Consider the following 21,333-nt stretch of genomic DNA (forward strand, 5'->3'; position numbering starts at 1 on the left):
ATCCCATTGGAGAGGAATAAAGATTTTTCCTGTCCTTGTGGATACAACCCAATCCAGATTACACACCCACCACTCTTATCCAAAAGGTTCATATCCAAAAAAACGAGTAGGATATGTTCCAATTGCGGATGAAAAGGTAAATAATTAATTAATCAGCACCAGGCAACAGGAAGAGAGTTGTCCTAGTGGGGGGAGATGGGGTGGGGATCATTTGTGGACTTGGTGAATAACAATATATTATTATTATATATTAGTATCTTTATTCTACTACAAGAATCTCCCTCCTCCTTTGTGGCGCACTCTTGTTGACGCTCTGATGCCGACAGTTTGAAAACACACACACCCACAGAACCAACAGAACAACATCCGGCCTCGTACTCTCCGCCAGGAGTGTGAGTGTGTGTCCTAAATCCTGCTGCCATGAGTTTATTGTGTGTATGCCCACTTTTTGGATACCCACAGAAAAAAAAAAAGAAAGAGAGAGAGCGAAAGAGAGAGTGAACGAGAGCTCCATTCCATCTCCGAGCTGCGAATGCCTGCTTGTCCAAAGCTTGTATCTTTACAAGCACAAGGTGAAGCGCACACACACACAGATCCCAGCACAGTCGGCTCACAATCTAGAGCTTCCCCAGCTCCCACACACCCACACTTACACAGAATAGAGCACTGGGTACCTAAGCTGTGGTCTTCTAATCGCTGCGTGAATAAGAGGATGAGAGTACCGCCGCAGGCCTTCATTGATAGCAGATGTGCAGCAGCAGCAGAGAGAGAGAGAGAGAGAGAGAGAGAGAGGGCTTGGGGCAAGACAAGACAAGACGACGAGATCATTCAAGTGATTAGGCAATCAAGTGAAATCCAGCTCCACATCCTGGTTTCGCATGTGCGGATGCGATGCGCAACGCCAGGGGCTTACATGTCATCTCCTCTTCAATCCCAAGTTTTAACTTCGAGATGGACTACAAAATAAAAGCAGAATTGCAATATAGCAAAAATAAAAATTAATAAAATTTGTGTAAACAGTTGGGGCTTGTTCACTGAGAGACGACGACGACGAGGAGGGAGGTGGAGGAGAAAATGAGATGGTGGTGATGGATTAATTCCACAGGTGTTTGATGTTCCGTTGCTAGGAAGGGCTGCTGTTGAGGTTGTTGTTGTTATTGTTGTTGTATATTCCAAAGGGTCATGTCCGTTGGAGAAGACCAGAAGGCTGGCGTTGGAGCTCTCAGGTGTTGAGACTGCCTTGCCTACTCCGCTGCTCTCTCTAGGGCTCACAAGATGCTTCCTCTTGGGAGGTTATATAACTCTGCTGCCCCCATCTCTCCTTCACCACCGCGTTCAGTTTGCTGATTTCTGACGTATGTTTCTCATACTCGCCTACTGCATATTGATTTCTGGCATTGAGCTACATGAGTTGGAGGTTGATGCCTGGTGAAAATTATCTCACCTTTTCATTTGGTCCTCGGCAATTGTGTCGGTGTGCGTAGCTTCAGGTCGTTGGAGGTGGAGAGCTTAGTGTTACAGTTTCGAGATTGTTTAGCAGCGATGATGACCATGACTGAGGTATGTGATTCGTCTCGGAGTGAATTGGTTCGTTGGGAGTAGCTGATACTCGAATTGGGAGCTCTGTAATGTGGGTTGGTTCCTGTGTTATACAGTAACGCTTCATGCGCGGAATATGTGAGATCAATCTTGAATTTTGTAGTAAATAGACTTCTACGTGGTTGCAATTGTTGTTGATTTCACCGCTTCCGGATCATCTTCGAGCTGTATGTGTGCACAAGTTTGAGGTGTTGATCATCTAAGGATTCCTTGCTGTTTGCGGTGCAGCTTTTCTACGGTCCAGTTGAGCCCACTTGGATCGTGCACCCGCATTACCCTGGGTTCAAGCGATCGAATGGCTACTCCAACAACTACGATCCCTACACTATTTACTCCGACCATGCCTACACGTACAGACGCAACCCTTACACGCAACGCAACGCAGTGCCTTCCGCCTCAGCAGCTCAAGAAGGCGCCGCTCTGAGGCCAGGCCAGGGGGTGATGCACCCATATCAGACACAGTATCTTGCCCACGGCACGAATGCAGCCAACGGAGCTAACTTCTCACCCATGTCCCCAGCTCCTGACACCAATCTAGGTGGTGAATCCCAGAACCAGAATCTATCGCAGACGCGCAATGTTTTCGGTGTCCAGGTTAGAAATCTGGCAGCGGCCGTCCCTGAACATGAACAGAGTTTTTGTCGAATTTGGATCCCTATGGTACTACCTTTAACATGCCAACGATTGACTGTTTTTGCTTGGGTGCCCTCATGGTAAATTCAACAGACTCTACATTTCATGATGCCGTTGTGCTGCTGCAAGTGTGAGGACAGAGTGAGGGAGCAGCTTCTGGATCTCGATGGTAAGTTTCCTTCGTTTACCACTGTGTACTAGTGAATGGATCTTCAACTCTCTGTCCCCATTAGATCAAGGAATCTTGTGGCAGTCAGGTTTGATCTCAGCAGCGTAAATTTCGCTGCAGATGTGCAACGAGTCGCTTGTGACCAATGGAACCAGAAGGTAACCGTCACCAGCGGCTTAGCCCCGGAGAAATTGCTCATGCGTCTTCAGAAGATCAAGAAGCGAACCACATTCTGGCCCCAGCAATCGTCTGATAGAGCTAAGGTCTTCAATGGCAACCAGCAGAACCAGAAGCTCAGCAACAACGAGAATCACGTCAGTAACAATGACAAGCATGGCGATAACGTTAATGGGAACATCTCCTCGCCGATGTAGGTCTCAATTTTGGCTTGCAGAGTTGCGCTTAGCCAGCTCCTGTACGTACTAATGCTTTCCACATGTTCGCATGCGCTTCCGAATGTTTCGAATCCCGAAGAAGGGCACATAGAAGATGAGGTTTCCCTGTTCTTATATTTCTTTGTACAGTAGGTAGGAGATAAGTGAGGGGTTTGATTTCAGTCTTGAGTAATCATTTCAGCACTGCCTGAGTGCCTTGGTTCTGGAGAAAATGTGTGGACAATTGGGTGTCATAACATTTGAACACCAGCTTGAGTCCTCTGCGGCACAATGAGCGCCATGCAGATTGTGAGAGTGGAGAAACACTTGTCCATCATACCAGTGTCAAATTTTTATGTACACTTAAACACTATGGTGCTCTTTCCTTGAGCAGCTTTAACATTTTCATGTAACTTTGTTCGTTTGTTTGTTTGTTTGTCCTCGCGATAGCTCTGACTCTCCTCTATGTTCAGCAGGGTATCCATTCCACGAATCCTTTAGTCCCCTTGTTGCGACTGAGGTCAGACTGTGACCATTGCTTATATGGGAATGTCCGGACAAGTTTTGGCCCTTGAAATGAAGACATGGCTACGAAACTGGCATCAACTCGCTGGCACCAATCCACTCAACGTTATGTATATTACTTTCAGCATGCATGCCTCGTCCAAGTTGTGTGGCAGATCGAGCTATAGTCACATGCCATGTCTGATTGGTACTGCAGTCAGAAGCAGCCAATATACGCCAACTTTGCGGGCAGTTAAAGCGAATAGTCAGTGCAATATGAAAAGAAGTTTTTTACTTTATGTTTGGTTCGAGGTTGCAACTAAATATCTCAAATCATATGCGCATGTGCAGTTCCGATCAAGAGAATACGATTGGCTCTAGTCCTTCTACGAAATCTGATAAATTAAATGTTTCAAAAGGGCAAGATGAAACTACACATCTACCATGAAACTTCGATGAAAAGATTAAAAAACTACTAATTTCCTGTCCTGTTTCCTAAGCGGTAAAAATAATCACTTAAATATCACCTAAATAAAACATCCAGTAATATGAGGTAAATGGGGATGCAGAAGCCTCCTGAAAGTACCTGTGTGAAGCTTCACGTCGGTCGCAACATCTCAAACTTCAAGATGATGGTGCTCCGTTGTCGCATCACTTTGCTGCTTTGGGAGGACGCAATCCTGACTCAGTTATGTTGGTAACTATGTCCCAGTTACGTCTCAGCCTACAGGCTGAGACAGCGTCAATCCAATGGAAACAATTAGCCAGCCGTCGAATATCAGTCAGATAATCAGTCAGGATTCAGTCAGTCAAGCTCAGTCAGACTTGCAGCATCTTGTCAGTAAGACATGTAATCGATGCAAAGTCAGGAATACTTGTCCAACCTAAAGGTTTGGAATGAACCCAATTCTATAAAGAGCAGCTCTGGAATGTTCTATTTTTGCACCTGAGATGGACAAAACCCTATTGACCACGTAGTCAGCATTTCTTGCAGCATTTCTCATGGTAACCTCGATTTGCCAACTACCGTGGACCAAGAAAAAAATATATCAATTATCACTAAGCCTGAGGCCATTCTCTTAGCTACCGTGATTGCTCCATTTCTCCTTAACACCTAAATCAAAGAACGACAAACGTGCAGTCTCCTGTGAATAATTTTACTCCCAGAACAAGTCCTTGTCTTCCCCTCTGCCTTGCATGAGCCAGGCTTTCCAAAGTGTACCTCGAACCAAATCATGCAACGTCAGATGAAAGCTCTTGGATGGGAAATTTTTGGACTTGTTAGCTCAGATTGACATGAAAGAGACAACAATCCTTGATTATTACAAGCCTGAACCATGAAATCTTAGATGCTCGAAGCTAAATTCTCAATTTTGTGAAAAAGAAACTGTAGAGAACTCAAATTCTGTAGTAGTCAGAAATCAATTGAGATGTTCTTTTAATAAATCCTCGTGCGTGTACGTCATGCTACGCACATGGAAAAGTCAGAGCTCATAATTTGCCATCGCCATCCGTATGTCATGACCACCTTGCAATCTCCCAGTTCTCGTACATGAGCTTTAAAAAGATCGATTCTGAGTGCATGACCAAGCTCATAATGACCAAGCTCTCACATCCGTCCAACTTTCACTTCAAAGGAACAATTCTAGATTGAGCTTGTCTTCACAAATAAGCAGCGCCAAATTCTTCAAATGCGCCGACTTCTAAAGACGATTGGGGGCTCGGTGGGCTTTGAGGGTTGTTGACGTTGAATTACGTCGTAATGCTGATGTTTGTCAGTCCTGAAATGCAGTTAAATCATTTTCCCCAAGAGCAACTTGAAGAACATGAGGAAGTAAGAAGGGGGCCACAACTGTGTATACTTCATGCTGGACTAAATCTTCCTCCTCCTCGTTACCATCATGCAATGCTAGTTGCGAGTGTCTAGCAGATCGTCTTAATAATGAAGAGGCTGAAGCGTCCAACGATTTTATTCTGCAAATTCGTGACAACGCTGCAATTTCACGCTGTGTTGCGTCGAGGACAGCTGTAGTACACGATCAACATGGAGAGCACTTATTGGGCGGATGGCTTCAAGTTACTGTCACTGTATCAAAAAAGTCTTTCAACATCGCAATATAACCACTAGTACATTTGTCCAGTTGCACTTACTTGCGATCGAGGACCAGCGTCAAGTGGGCACCGATTGAGCAGCTCTGTTTGTTTATGTTCCCCCTCTAGTCTCGCATTGGTCATACGTCGTTTGGAAGGGAAGGTAGAGCTTGGGAAGCGTGCAGTATAATTGAAGGTCCGATGAGGAAGTCTTGAAGTAACTGCGATCCATTCAGACTTTAGAATCGACTTTCACAATACTGTGGCCTTTTCGGAAACTATTTCAAAGTGGGCGGTGACATCTGTCAATTGGCTTGATTCACCGTGGGGATGCAGATTGCACTGTGTTCAGTTCCTTACTAGTCATTGCTCATCAGTCGGATTATAGAGCTGCAATAGAGATCGATGGCACTCTGAAACTTGCCTCCGTTGCTGTACAAAGAGCGTTAGAATATGTGATGCTAAGAATATCTATAGAGAGTCTTTCGTGAACAAGGAATTGAATTCATGTCTCAAGATTAGAAAGGCCACAAATGAGTAGGTCCCAAGACGTGAAACCATTGCATGTATTTTCCAGGACCAACCCAGATTTCAGAGCGATTGGTCACGTACGTTCTCTTCCCTGCGATTGCAAATCCAAATCATACGCAAGTAGAAAAACCTGAGGAAGTGGTTGTATCATCATTGCAGATCAAAGTCGGGAGCAGGAATCTTCCATTGAATTTCAAGCAAGAAAGGGCTGAATTTCTAGAAATACGTATGTTTTATTTAACAGATAAAATGGTCTCAAAACAAACAAGAGAAACACTCTAAAATCGGGTATAGTGAAGCTACTACTGCTCCGAGGCAGTTAACATAATTTCAAAAAGTAGTGCTTGTGCAGGTTCTGAGATCCCTTGAAGAATCGTGAAGAAAATCAATGCTGTACCTGATGGGAGTTACGGCAATTTTGACAATCTTCTCCATTCTCCTCCATACAGCCAGCAATATAGGCATGTTCCTGACCTGCAAGCCTGCAACAATATCACATACTGCTCGTCAGCTGCTGCATCGCGCTGCCTCTGAATTTGGATAATCAATTCCACCAACGCATTCTTTGTGACAGTTTCAATGAGGCTCATCCAGATGGCGTTCATGGAGCAAAAGGGTTGTATGTATTCGGAGATTCCTACACAGATTCGGGTGAAACCATAGGTGTTCCTTACGGAATGACGTGGCCGGGCGTTCCAGGAAATCGATCTTGTGATAGACGCAATGAAGTTGACTACCTGGGTAAGAAAAAAACACTACCACCACCACTCAGCAAACAACCAACACATGAATTCGTGTTTTATTGCAGACGTTCGATTATTGACTGTTTGAGAGGGTTCATCATATCCCAGTTCTCAATTAGTCCAGAATCAGGTCTTCCAGATCTTTCAAAATCTCTGAGGAGATAGTATAAGCAACGCAGCGTACCTGGAATATCGTCTCCTCCCTGATCTGGAAATGCTTTGATCTAAATTTAGAAAGTATTCAGATTCTGCACCCCTTGAGTGTGTTGCTTGCTTTGAACTGCAGCAATTCTTTTCGGTGTTCCAACACTGACACCATGGGAGCATTCAGACAGTAATAACACAAACAACGGAGGCATTAATTTTGGGGTAGGAGGTGCTGTCATCACATACGGTTTAGGATACCGCCCCCTCGCTGCTCAGGTGGATGCGTTCGAGAAACTCGTTAAATAAGGTTTACGGACGACGGGACATCTCAAACATTCCGTTGCATTAGTTTCAATTGGGATAAATGACTAAGGTTGTATGATTTTCACCTCAATAGTGCCATTCCTGTTGTATGAGGTGAAGCAGGGTGACTCAGCGCTCGCACCAACGGTGGTGGATGGAATTGCACTCAGCATAATCCGAATACAAATGCTTGGAATTCGGCATATCATGGTCGCTACCCCAATTCCTGGAACATGCATGCCATACAGCACCTATTGGGTTAACAACTCCACAGCCTGCATCGAGAACGACATAACTAGCAACAAGACCATCCTCCACAATGTGTTGAGTAACTGCACTCCATCAAGACCGAGTGCAGTTACTCAACAATGTTGAACCCAGATCCGACATTGTCATCGTAAACATGACCAACGCATTCCTGGAACTATTCCATAATGGCGAAGACTATGGTGAGTAAAAAAACTTATCAAAGAATTACTTTACTCTTGAAAGCAATTACTACTACTAGTATTATTATTATAAACCCTAAAATACACACACACACACACACACACACACTCCTAAAATAAAAATAAAAATAAAACATTAACAAACTCCGTGAATTTGAAAAGTAGCTAACAAGTTAATTTCATTGAAAGTCTCTTTGATTACAATTTTTTTGTTTAATCTCTCCAATCTTGAGAATCTTAGCATTAACCCTAAGAATATTTGTATTCAGGTATAAGAATTGACAGTGTACAAAAAATCTCTACAGATGGAATGTATGACTTTAATAGTCAACATTTATTTTGTTTGATATATTAAGATGCCATTTGATTTTTTTTAGGTAATTTGAATAGTAGGCAAATGAGAGATGGTGGTATTGAGGCTGTTGCTAGAGTGCAATTCAATGGCAAATCAAGTGATAGTTATGCGAGTCGAAACAACCTTAGAAAGGGGTTGCATCAAGAGGCACCTAATGGCAGCGGTGTTTATAAGCAGATACAAAATTTTAAATATTTACTTTTACAAAATTAAGAATTTTGATTTTATTATCACAATTATTTATTTATTTTTTTTTTTTTTTTATAATTATTGATTTTTGAAATCTGTTTTTGAACATTTTCTTGTTTTTTTTTTTATTAAAGATGGACATCTTTATGGAATTAGTTAGTTGGAAATTTACAAAGACCTTCAACACCCATCTTTTTCACCTTGCATATGTGGTAGCTTAAAAATAGTGAAATTTGTAAGAATCTATAAGTTTACTTTGAACTTATACTAAACGAGTATTGCAAAGAAACTTTGGAATTCAAACAAAGAATGTGCAAGTTAAAAGTAAATTTTAAATTTTTTAACAATACAAGTTTTGATTTGTTCAACTAAATATTTTAAATTTATATTTTGAATTTTTATATTGAATTTTGAATTTTATAGTTAGATTATCATTTTGCACAGAAATAGTGGATTTAATTTGCATTTTGAAAGAATATTTTTTCATATAATTCAACTTGAGCGTAATAAGGAGATTAAAGATTGCAAGAGATTTTTCATAGAAATATAATGAATTTATAGTATTAAATCATTGAAAGATATGCAAGATGAGAGACATTTGGATAAGTTTGGTTTCAATTATTTAAATTTATCTATTGGACAGAGCTATTGACAAATGAGAAAGAATAATTCAAGACTTAGAAATTTTGACATAAAGCTATAACTTTGTTTGTAATTGCATTAGAAAGATGATTCGATCATATCTTTTAGTATCTAATCACATAATCATTGCATAAAAAAACATATTTATTATAGCATTAGATATGCTATTATACCATACTTACAAACAAAAAATAAATCTTATGTAATACAGTAGTTCATGGTATTTTATTTGTTTATTTATTTTTACAACATGAAATGCTCAAGGCAGATGTAAGTCACTGAATTGACTCACTTGGATATTTAATGTAAAAAAACATACTTATGATACTTAAAATCATAGATTTTGTGAGTTAGTAGTAGAATTTTTGAAAAAAATAGAAAATAAATTGCTAATAAGGGATTTGCAATCTATGATAGAATTTATTAAGATAAATTTCTACAATAAATAGGCTTTTCATAGCTAACATTAAATGATGGCCAATAGGAGTATTCCTTGTATTCGATCTTAAGGTTATTGTTGCAGTGCTGAAAGGGTCTTTAAGTGAGGCAATAGTAGATCTAGTAATGCTAAAATATTGAAAGAAGTATTTAGAATAGTACACTGGTTTTCAATATAAAATACTATCTACTTAATTGTAACCTTATACCGAGAATTGTCACTCCTAGTGTTACACTTGTACACATAATATATTGTGTGAAAATTTATCATATTAATATGTAAGATGTTTTAAACATGGTATGAGAACAATAGAAATGTTTGATCCTTAGAAAGCTTTAAAAAATACTTTATCTAAAAAAGAATTGCTGGAAATACAAATCAGATTGTAATGACAACAATAATACAATCTATTGTAATAGGAAAGGTTGATGAAGAACTTGAAGTTCTTCAAACCATGAAAAGAAATTCTAAACCTAAAAATATTAAAAATTAAATTAAATTAATGAAGAATGAATCAATAAATAATTTTAATTCAACTTCAAATTAAGAATATTGAAGATTACATAGAAAGTGGACATCAATCATGTTCCAAAATTTGATGGTTCTTATTTTAATATATAAAAACATACATTAGCACTAGTTTTTAAGGTTGAAAAGATATGATCCATAGTAAGAGGTGAAGAATGCTCATCAATGGAACCAATGATAGTTGAAGTTGCTGTTGGAATCCTAGCATTATCTACCATAAGAGTAAGGAGTATAAGCACATGGATAGATAAGGATACCCTGTCTTTTATTATAATCAACAATTGCCTAAAAAACAACATTTTTTTATATATACAATCTTATACATCAAAAAATTCAACATGACAAGAAGTAGTAAAAATATTTGAATCACATGATGTAGTAACTAAGATGTACAAGATCAACAATTCCAGATGATGAAGTAATTCTCACCTTAATGAGAAGTTTGCCTTTAAGTTATAGATCCTTTATTAGCTCTTTGAGAAGGCAGCCTGGGATCACATTACCATTTTTGATAAAAAATTTGATCTAAGAAGAAATACTCATGAAAAAAATGAATTTAACATTTGATAATAATTTAGCCCTATATACAGATAAGTAATTTTAGAATAATGATAAGAAATCTTATTTTAATAAGAATTTTAGAAGGAATCCACAAGGAGAGAGTAGTACCTCCAAGCCACATGAAAAGAGCAATTTTGCCATTGACAAGAAGTGCTTTTTTTGTAAGAAAATTGGTTATTTAATCAAAGATTGTAGAACAAGAATAGCAAGTAAAAATTATAATAATAGAAAAAAAATATTTTTCTAAAATCAAATAAACTATATGTGGCAACATTTATAGTTAAAGAAAATTCAAATTCAATATGGTATGTAGACTTGAGAGCAACTCAACATATTTATCATAAGTTAGTAGGATTTGTCAAATACATCAAAAATGAAGTCAAACAAATTATCTACTTAGGAAACAATACTACAACATACATCATAGAAGGACATGATGATATAAATATCAAACTCATAAATAGTGATGAGAAGATCATATCTGATATATTATATATACCAAAACTTTCTAAGAATTTATTCTCTACCAGATAATTGGATAAGACAAGAGGAGAAATTTGCATAAGAGTTCAAACAACTACATTTATCAATAAATTTAGTGACACCATTGCAATCTGCAAAATAAACCTTGATTTATATGAATTAGGTATAATAATACTTTTAAATAAGCCTCAAATTGCAATTCCAGCAACAACACAATTCAATAAAGGTGATTTGTGGCACCTAAGAATAAGATACATAAATCAATAAAGACTCAAATAAATACAAACAATGGTAAAAGGGATTGACCTCTTTGATGAAAAGAAAATTACCTAATGTCAACCTTGCATAGAAGGTAAAAAACATAAGGAGAAGTTTTCTACATAAGATACAGAAAGAGCTATCCAATCATTAGAACTTGTATATTTTGACATTTGTGATCCTATGCAAGTAAGCACACATTTAGAATGTACTTATTTCATTATATTTATTCATGATATAATAAGATATTGCTAAGTATATTTGATGAAACATAAATCTGAAGCATTTGAAAAATTTACCTTATACAAAAAATTTGTAGAAAAACAAACAAGTTTCAAAATCAAAACCTTAAGATTTGATCATGGAGGTGAATTTAAATCAAATGAATTTAAAGATTTAATTAACAAAAAAAGAATAAAATAAGAATATACTGTAGCTTATATACTACAATAAAATGATGTTTTTGAAAGAAAAATAAAACATTGATAGAAGTAGTTCTTCTAATACTATCTTATTCAAATTTATCTAAATGTTTTTGAAATAAAGTACTCCAAATTTCCAATTACCTCCAAAATAGGAGTCCTACTAAATCTATATAAGATACCAAAATACCATTTAAATTATGGTACAAATACTAATCAAATTTATCTTACCTTAGAATATTTGGTTACAAAGCTCATGTATTCATTTCTAAAGAAATAAAAAAGAAATTAGACTCTCTTTTATAAAAAGCTATTTTTCTAGGCTATAATAAAGAATCTAAAGCCTGTAGACTTGTGAATATAAAAAATCAGAAAATTTTCATTTCTAGAGATGTTTTCTTCAATGAGAATTTATATGATCTAAAAACAACATACTTGCAAAAGAAAAATGAAGAGCTCTTATTAGACTTAGAATTATTTAAGCATCCTACAACAACTGTAAGGACCAATGAACAAAACATCCAACATGTTCGAAGAATGTCTTCACCACCAATTCTACACCTCCAAGACATCCATGTATTTGATCAACATTCACTATATAGTACTTCTCAAAATGTGAGAGAACAACTTCCTTTTTACATTGATATCATCGATGACTTCTCTAAGCTATTATTATCCAATGATAATAAGATATTACATCTTAAACATGATGAAGCCCATTCCACATTGCAAGTTCTAAAACTCCTTTTAAGTTCTTGACCAAGAAGAATTATTAAACCAACCACATGGTTGTTAGAATCTATACAATGAAGAAAAGAGTATAAAGACTATTATCATAGACATCACCAAGCCCACCTTGTTTCTACTATCATAGAAGCTCTAAATTCCATTCAAGAAGCAATGGAGAGGGATGATGCTTGAGAATGGCAAAAAACAATCAATGCTGAAATTTCATTGTTAAACAAAAACAATATATGACAAATAACAAATTTACCACCTAATAGAAAATTAATCAATTCAAAATAGATTTTTAAAATCAAAACTAAAGCTAATGGAAGTATTGACAAGTATAAAGCAAGGCTAATTGCAAGAGTTTTTAGTCAAGTTCAAGGCATTAATTACATGGAAACATTTTCTTTTGTAATCAAACTTAACTCCATCAAAGTTCTTGCCTTAGCCACTCAACATAATTTGAAAATACATCAATTAGAGGTTAAAACAACATTTTTAAATGGTTTAATAGAAGAAGTTATCTATATGATTGTTCCAAAAGGATTACCTCCTATACATACTAATAAGGTATATAAGTTAAATAAATCCTTATATGGTCTTAAAGAATCCTCTAGAGCATGGTATCAAAGATAAGATCAATACTTACTTCTTCATAAATATCAATGTCAAGAATCAAATGCAAATATTTATATCAAAAGAAAAAATAAAAAAGATTTTATCATAGTTATAATCTATGTTGATTAGTGTATCATTATCAACAACAAGATTTCCTTAAATCAACAAGTAAAAGATATTTTACAATAAGAATTTGATATGTCAGATGAAAGAGAAATCCATTACATTTTTGGCAATGTCATTCTAAGAAATCAAGAAGAAGAATGGATAATCTTCTATCAAGCAAAATATTTAACAAATAAACTTCATAAATTTAATATGTTGAATGTTAATCCATGAAGTATTTCAATTCAACCAAGAATTTATTTAAGTAATAAAGACCACATTACTTTCCAAGATTATTCCTATTCTCAAGTTGTTGGTAATTTAATGCATGCCATTGTTAATTCTAGATCAGATTGTGCTTATACTATCAGTAGTTTAGCATAATATCTCTTTTAATCAGGCTCTACACACATTCAAATTTTAAAAAGAACTATGAGATATATAAAGGGCACATTAAAGTTTGGAATCAAATATCAACACTTACGTCAAAGTAATATTCTATATGATTATTCTAATGTTGATTGGACAGGTGACAAGGACATCCATTGTTCTGCCTTTGGATTTTGCTTCTTACTAGTTGGAGGAGTTATCTCTTGAGGCAGCAAGAAACAACAATTTGTAATTTTATCATCCACAGAATCAAAATACTTGGCTTTAATAAAAGCTACAATTGAAGCCATATGAATAAGAAAGTTATTACATGAACTTCAATTTCTTCAATATATACTAACTACCATATATTCAGATAGTCAAAGTACCATTGCTCTTAATGAAAATCCAAAATATCACTCTAAAAGCAAACTTGTGGATACACAATATCATATCATCAGAGAAAAGATCTTTGCCGAAGTAATCAAACTGCAATATGTATCAACCACATATATGACAACAAATATATTTATAAAATCTCTTTTCAAAGAGAAATATTTTCAATGCCTATCTCAACTTGAAATGTATCAAATTCCTCTAATTCCAAAACAAACTAATTGTTCAACCACCATTTAAGCCTTGCTAGTCTATTCAAAATAATAAGAAATTCCACAACCTTCATATTTTGATACATCATGGAGTGGAAGACAATCTGATAAGAAAACTTACTCCAAATCCATGACATTTCAAAATACAAATCCTATTTATTCAATGTGCTGCAACCAAGCTTGCTGCAGTCCAGCTTGTTACAGCCAAGCTTGCTGTAGCAAAGTTTGTTGTACTCTACAATTGGGCTTGCTGCAAAGTCCGCCACAGAGTATGCTACTGAGCCTACAGTAGTACATCCTGTTGAAACAGTTGTGGAGCAAGTCACCACAATACCTAGCCTATTATAGAGTGTAGCAAGCAAGCTCACCACCTAACCTATTACAGAGTGCATAGAGACGCACGTCTTTGTGCCTCTGCCTTAGCCTGCAGTAGCTTATGTATGGACGGCTGACCACAACAGTGTCGCACCTCCACAGCCCTATATCAAACAAAGCAAACAAACAAAATTGAAACATCAAACAAAGAAAATCAAAACAACAAACACACCCAAATCAAGAGAAGATATCACATACCTTCTCAAACTTGAAGAAGTAGTGGGAGAACTACAAGAGAATTCTCCAACATTGTTACACCAAAAAGGAGATTGAAACTCTAAATTTTTCACATATATCTGTTTTAAAATGGATGAACATCTACAATGGATAAAATTTAATTCAATACTAGTGTTGGGAGAAATATTCAATATAGTACAGTAGTTTTTAGTGTAAAATACTATCTACTTAAGATCTAATTGTGACCTTACACCAAGAATTGTGACTCTTGGTGTCACACTTGTACACAATATATTATGTGTACAATATATTATGTGTATAATATATTGTGTGAGAATTGATCATATTAATATATACGATGTTTCCAACATAGAGTTTAATTTTTTTGTGATCTAAGGATTCTGGTGTTGTAACGGAAGCGAGGTATCTTCTCGCACTGGAATATGTGTGCGGCATTGTGCGTGCGTTGCGCAGAGGTGCATCGACAAAGTCTAGAATCCATTGCTGTCGGCCTTGATACGGAGTTGAGCAGGTGTTGAGCCTAGGTAGCCAAGGTAGTAGATTTTACATGCGGTGTTCTACAGCTGTGGTTTTCTTCCTACGCTAAGTTGTGGTAGCAGTGGTGCTGCGGTTGGCGCGGCGAGAGTGAAGGGCGTCGTTGTTGTTGCTGATCTAGGTTTCTGGAAAGGGCATTGGCGCTGGAGGTGTGTCGATGATACGGGAGAGACCAAAAGGATCTCTTTGGGTTGTGCAGACTCTTCGTTTGTAGGAGCGACGGAGATGGTCGTGCAGCGATTGTGTTGCTAAATGCGCTTGCGCCTTCATTTTTTACCCGTGTTCTTTGTCTGTTGAGATGCTGCGGAGCAAGTTTTTTTTGTTTTTTGATCAGTGTGGACGCTGGGGTTTGGGCTGCGTGCGAGTTTCGATTAGAGTACAGCAATGGTATCGCAGTGCCACCATATATATATATATATATATATATATGGTGTATATTTTTTTTTTCCCTCTTGCGTGCATTGTTGCAACTGCTGGAATTTGACTGTGATTCGAATTACAGTGGACTTGTGCTAGTTGAGTGCATGGCCGTGTGGTGTGAGGCTTGTAGGTTGTTAGTGTAGGTAGTAAGCACCCGTGATAATATTGCAGCAAGCAAGCAGCACACAACAAGGCGAAGGTTTTGACAATTCACTCGTCACCGGCATGCGGTCTCACAAGGTTATCACTTCCACGGAAGAAGAATGACACGCTGGAGTAGAATATAAGGACACGGAAGTTTAGTTCGATGGCGAGCTGCATTCGCCCCTAAAGGAGGACATGGCCTCTTGTTAGTTATGTACGAAGTGAAGGATGTAGAGCCTACAACCGAGTGCACAATCTGGCAACCCAACAGCTTCAAAGACCTCAAGCAGTGTGCTGCCCATGAACAACTGTAAGGAGAAGCTGTGGATGGGACAACAGTGGCGGCGGGGTCTAAGACGTAGACAGAAGTTGGGATAAGACTTGAAATGATTGATTGTGGCAAGCTGCACGCCAATAGTTCGAGAAGATTCCTTGCGGTGGTGCCGCAGTTCTATGTTGTTGACAAAATGCACACTTCGAATTGTCTGGATTCGAGGAGATTGTGAGTCGGTTCATACAAACTCAAGCAAGGCGGAGCAAAGTTTGATTAGGAGCCAAGATAGAAGTTATAGCTCGGTGATTGTGTCATCCAACGTGATTCACAGCTGCGCATTATAGTTATTGAATCATCGAGACCGCATGTACAGTGAGCTTTGCTAGTTGTATGGATAGAAAGATGGAAACAATGTTTGACTAGGTCTGGTAGTCTCTTATGAAGTTGTGAGTAAGCGTGTCATGTAGGGGTCCAAGCGATGCTACAGTTTACAAAAGAGACAACCACCTTACAATACATATTAAACTTGAAAATAAAACAATTGAAGATCAATCATGTTGAAACAATTAGATGTCGGAGCACAAAGGCACTAGCCATGATGGGTCACCTTGGGTACAATCAATCATGAATGAAGTAGTAGCCGCAACTAACGTGGACGTGATAATTTATACTTGGATGACTTTTTGTTGATGGATAAAAATTAATAAAAATAAAAAAGAAGATAAAAAATTAAATTAAATTAAATTAACAATTACAAATTAAATGAATTAAGAATTAAACGAGGGAATTTGGTAAATTCATTTTATAAAAGAATTATTATTATAAGTGTGAATGAGTAGTAGAAGGGTACTAAATAACTTGAGTTTTTTAAGAAGATAAAGAATGATGTAACTAAGATTTAATTAATGACTAAAGCTTCTAAAAATTTACATAATTAATTCATTTGTTGTGCACAAAAATAAATTTTCAAATAGTGGAGGTTTATTTTATCTCATATTTTGGTGCGTTTGCCAGAAGGGAGATCTTATAAATCTTAAGATTGCTTGGAAAGTAATTATTTATTTGTTGTATGCTTCTAAATTATTTTATCATGTGTTAAAATAATTTTTTGGTATTGTTGTGGATTATTGTTGTATAAGAACTCAAATTGAAGAGGGAGCTTGAAGAATTTTAGAATAAAGTAGAACAAAGCTTAGATAAGGATTTAGAATTAATTTAAGGACTAGAATTAAATTAGAATTAAACAAAGATCTTCATCAAAGGTGGAGCTCATCTTCAAAGTTGGTCATTACTTTCTCTCTTTGTTAATTCCTTCTTAAGGGCCCATTTCTAGTAGTTGAAGGGATTTAATCACCCTTTCCACTCTTCTTATCCTTTCTTTTCATCTAATTGTAAATTCCTTGTTGGCAACAATTTTTTAGTGGTAGAGGAATTTAATCATCCTTCTACCCACTATATCCCTCATATTTACAAGTGTAGTATACAAAGATTTACAAGTGTAGTATACAAAAAAAAAAACTCAAGTTCAAAAGCTATTTTCTAAAGTAAGTTCTCTTGAAATAATCACTTGAGTATTTAAATTCCTATTAAACTAATATAGGTTGTGGATTGAAAAAATCTAAATGATTTTTTTACTTTCTAACTTTTTTGGCAATGGAATGTCTTTGCATTAAATGTTGCTTAGGATCACCTCCACATAAGATTGTATAGTAATTTAAGAGAGAAAAAAAAAAAAAAAAAAAAAAAAAAAAAAAAAAAACTTACATGGGATGGTGTCTAAGTAAGCATTTTTTTTTTTTTTTTTTTTTTTTTAGATTATTTTTGTTATGTTGCCTTTTTTGTCGAAAAAAGTATTTAAGTGGGATGCAAGTTGATGAGCAAAAAATAATAAAAAATTAAATTCTACAAGTTACTTGTTTGGCTTATTCAAATTTTTTAATTTTTACTTTTTAAAGATAATATTGTGATTGTAGAAGTTTAATGCACCACTCTAGTAGGTTCCATAAACTCGTATTAGTACAACCTTTAGAAAAACTAGAATACTTAAGAACTATCAGACCTCTTTTGCCACAAATTAGGACTTTGACTCCTAAACTTAATTTAAATACACCTAGAAACCTCTTTGAAGAGTTTGAAGACCTTTCATTAGAAGATCTTAAAGAAAATCTAGAATTTTTTTTTTCAAAATCTTTAATAGATAACATAAGTAATTTGGATTAACGGAATATTTATTTTTTTCAACCACCAAAGACAATAGATCCAAATAGAGCAGAAAAAAAAGAACCATGACCTATATTAATTAATTCCTTAGTTCAATCAAAGGATTAATCTATTTGAGTTCCAAAGGAACTTAATATTATACCTATACCTCTTAACCTTTCCATCTTTAAAGATATAAGAGATGAAGACCCTTTGGTCTACATAGAGCATTTTATAGAAACACTCATTATATATTTGATAATAAATGGCTGTTATTATTTAATATAAATTTCAACCACATTAAAAGAGGAAGCATATAAGTGGTATCACAACCACTCTCTTAACATCTTCTTAAGTTGGAATATGATCAAATGTACCTTTTTAGAACAATTTTGGCCTGAAGTACGACAAAATACAATCCTAATTATTTTATCATCCCTTAGACAAGAAAAAGATGAAGATATTACATTATACATTTGATTTTTTGAATTAAAAGTGATAAGGTTTGTAGGAACCTTACTCACTAACAATACATTAAAGTATTTTTTCATTCAAGCATTTGCTAAAGAAGAAATCATTAAAAAAATCCTTCAAGCATGCCTTAAGGACCTTATAGAGGCCAAACATATAGCAAAGAAAGTAGAATAAATAAACAAGGAGCATAAAAGGCTATGGTATAAAGAAGACTACAATATTCCTACCTTCATACCTATATATGTTAGAAATCTTTATGCATCAAGCTCTCATATGCATGAACAATCACCATTAATTCCTACAATCTGTCACAGACATATATATTTACCTCAATAGTTACTTACATGATTAAGTAGAAGTAGGTAAAATAGAATAATTTCATAAAGTCTTTTAGAGAAGCTTCCTAGAAGCTTCATAGATGCGGTTTTGACTTTAGATGTGTTCATAGGTTAGAAACTTGGCCAAAAAGCTAACCATATATTGGTAGCTTGTGGAACAAGTTACCTCCATGTAATAGCTTGTGGAACAAGCTAACTACGTTGTGCATACATAGATAACTTACCTTGCAAGATAAGACATGTGGCTAACAAAGTCAACACATGTTGGAAGTCCTATAGGACATCGCCATGTGGCTCTTAGTTAGATAGTATATATAGAGGCAAGAGTGAAGCCTTCTTCATTGTTGTCAACATATTTCTAGTCTTGGTCTTGTTTCAAGTCTTTCTTATTTTCTTGTTTTTGGCAATAGCCATTTTAGTAAATATTACGTCACCTTTTGAGTGACTTTCTAGTTCTCTTCAGTGATAGAAGAGTATATTCAGGATTCCCTGTCTTCGAGATTCATGTCCTTGACAGTTTGACAAGGGTGCTAATATATTGTTTGTTTCTTATTCTAGAAGTGAGTGGATTACCCCACTTCTATTATTGTATTTTGAAGGTTGCGAACTACCCACCTTTAAACAAAAAATCTTGTTTCTAACACTGATCTTTTTTTTAAAGAGAGTAGATTATACCTCTTTGTAGGATTTATTTTTAGAGGTTGTAGATTATCCTCCTCTAATTTAACTTTTGAATTCGTTTGAGTTGTCTATAAAAAGAAAGATTATGGATACTACTTTCAATAGAAGTAAGAATAGATTTGCAACTATAGCATATCTTCATGAGCTTGTCAATATTCTAAGAAAAAAAATCTCACGTATTTCCAATATGAATCATGGAAGTACTATGCCTATGCCTATAGAAGAAGTTCAGAGTCTGCGATAAGAAGTTGTGTAGTTGAAAGAAACAAGTAGATCAATGTCACAACCAAATCTAGGGAGTTTTGCTTCTATAAGTATGATAAGGACACGGATTAGTATGCCTAAGAAGTTTGATGGAATAAGATCAAAATTTTGAAGATTTTTGCAATAAATCAAGTTCTATCTAAAATTGCACCCTTTCTAATATCCTGATGGATTTATCGAAGTCGGATTTATAGGCACACTACTATCAAGAAGTGCTCTCTCTTTGTATGTACCTTTAATGGAAAAAGATTCATGACTCCTTTATGATTTGAATTCATTTCTAGAAGTGTTTACGGCCACATTCAAAGAAAGTAATCAAGAATGAGTAACAGAGACCAAGCTTCTATTTTTACAACAAGAATCACGATCAGCCACTACATATGCTGCCGAATTCTAAAATCTTGCTTGCGATGTGGACTAGAACGATAAAGTACTTATCAACCAATTTCAATATAGATTGAAGGATAGCGTCAAAGATTTGTTATTAATAATGCTAAAAGTAGAATCTTTGGAACAATTTATTACTCAAGCCATTGTATGCGACAATCGTTTATTTGAAAGGTACCAAGAACAAAGATTTAGTTGGAGAGGAATAAGTCAAGTAATAGCGGCAGCTCCCAAGTTTTCCGAAACAAATTTGTTAAAGCTAGAACCAATGCAAATTGATATGATACATTTTAAATCTCTCACAAAGCAAGAAAAGACTTGACGTCGCCAAGAAGGATTATGTTTATATTATGGAGAAGCTAAGTAAATTGCTCAATATTGTCCAAAGAAGCAATACAATTACAAAATGAAGAGCACAATTACCAAAAAAGATAGTATGTTGAAAAATGAGTTTCTCCAACTACAATAGGGACCGTGCAGCTGGAATCATGTGTAATACCTAGTAAAGGTCCTATCCTCTCCTCAAACCCCTCACCTTGTTTTATAATAGAAGTATATTTAGGACCTAATAATCACAAAGTCTTTGTCTTGTTAGATTCAGAAGCCTCAGCATATTTTATAGATGAAGATTTTGCCAAAAATCAAAAAATATCTTTAGTGAAGAAAGTTAAATCCATACATGTAGAAGTCATAGATGGTTATTCGTTGTCTTTTGAAAATGTTACCGATGAAACTATTCCTTTAGATATAGCAATTAAAGATTATAACAGTGTAGTAGTATTTAATGTAATAAAATCTTCCTCTAATCCGGTTATTTTAGGATTATCATGGCTAAAAAAATATAACCCTCAAATAGATTAGATTTCTCGTAATCTTAATTTTCTTAATAGTATAATCAAAGATCTTGTTAGCAAAGTAGGAGTATGTAGGTCTAATACGTCCAAACCTTTACTAGTAGGTACAAAAGCTTTCATACATGCTGCAAAAGAAGGATCATCTTTTGCTATATATAATACACCCATTTCTAATGGTGAATCAACATCAAGTGATATTCTTAAGCAATATCAAGAATTCCAAGACATTTTTGAAAAGAAGAATGCAAATATTCTTCCTGAGCATTGACCTTATGATTGTTCAATTGATCTGCAAGAAGGAGCTCAACCACCATTTGGACCAATCTATAGCTTATCGCGGAA

General features: G+C 35.7%; 1 protein-coding gene and 2 long non-coding RNA genes across 11 annotated transcripts; 2 read left to right on the top strand and 1 right to left on the bottom strand.

The window, feature by feature from the left end:
* The first annotated feature begins 314 nt into the window (after window positions 1–314).
* On the top strand, window positions 315–3,177 carry LOC112274007 (uncharacterized). 4 transcript variants are annotated; one of them, XM_024503133.3, is made up of 5 exons: window positions 315–1,355; window positions 1,485–1,560; window positions 1,828–2,193; window positions 2,326–2,401; window positions 2,522–3,177. In XM_024503133.3, the coding sequence occupies exons 2-5, from the start codon at window positions 1,543–1,545 to the stop codon at window positions 2,773–2,775; spliced, it is 714 nt and encodes a 237-aa protein (XP_024358901.1). In that variant the 5' UTR covers window positions 315–1,355; window positions 1,485–1,542; the 3' UTR covers window positions 2,776–3,177. The 4 variants fall into 4 exon arrangements, with proteins under 4 accessions (XP_024358901.1, XP_024358902.1, XP_024358899.1 ...); XM_024503134.3 differs by having other exon boundaries at window positions 1,491–1,560; XM_024503131.3 differs by having other exon boundaries at window positions 315–1,292.
* On the bottom strand, window positions 2,930–11,178 carry LOC149986700 (uncharacterized). 6 transcript variants are annotated; one of them, XR_016499771.1, is made up of 8 exons: window positions 6,829–6,953; window positions 6,543–6,638; window positions 6,299–6,383; window positions 5,731–5,802; window positions 5,431–5,591; window positions 4,755–5,305; window positions 3,866–4,010; window positions 2,930–3,490 (listed from the first exon to the last, which is right to left on the bottom strand). It is a non-coding gene; the product is annotated as an uncharacterized LOC149986700 (long non-coding RNA). The 6 variants fall into 6 exon arrangements; XR_016499770.1 differs by lacking the exons at window positions 2,930–3,490; window positions 3,866–4,010; window positions 4,755–5,305; window positions 5,431–5,591; window positions 5,731–5,802 and adding exons at window positions 7,181–7,320; window positions 8,022–9,907; window positions 10,126–10,184; window positions 10,366–11,178 and having other exon boundaries at window positions 6,116–6,383; window positions 6,576–6,638; XR_016499769.1 differs by lacking the exons at window positions 2,930–3,490; window positions 3,866–4,010; window positions 4,755–5,305; window positions 5,431–5,591; window positions 5,731–5,802 and adding exons at window positions 5,981–5,992; window positions 7,181–7,333 and having other exon boundaries at window positions 6,576–6,638.
* On the top strand, window positions 7,410–8,181 carry LOC149986701 (uncharacterized). The gene is made up of 2 exons (XR_016499772.1): window positions 7,410–7,543; window positions 7,921–8,181. It is a non-coding gene; the product is annotated as an uncharacterized LOC149986701 (long non-coding RNA).
* Window positions 11,179–21,333: the final 10,155 nt, after the last annotated feature.

This window comes from Physcomitrium patens, chromosome 21 (assembly GCF_059467195.1).
Source record: "Physcomitrium patens ecotype Gransden chromosome 21, ASM5946719v1, whole genome shotgun sequence".
NCBI lineage: Eukaryota > Viridiplantae > Streptophyta > Bryopsida > Funariales > Funariaceae > Physcomitrium > Physcomitrium patens.

Coding starts and splice junctions, on each gene's coding strand:
- LOC112274007 (XM_024503131.3), top strand. Junction 1,561..1,827: donor CGATGATGACCATGACTGAG/GTATGTGATTCG, acceptor TTTGCGGTGCAG/CTTTTCTACGGTCCAGTTGA. Junction 2,402..2,521: donor GCAGCTTCTGGATCTCGATG/GTAAGTTTCCTT, acceptor ATTTCGCTGCAG/ATGTGCAACGAGTCGCTTGT.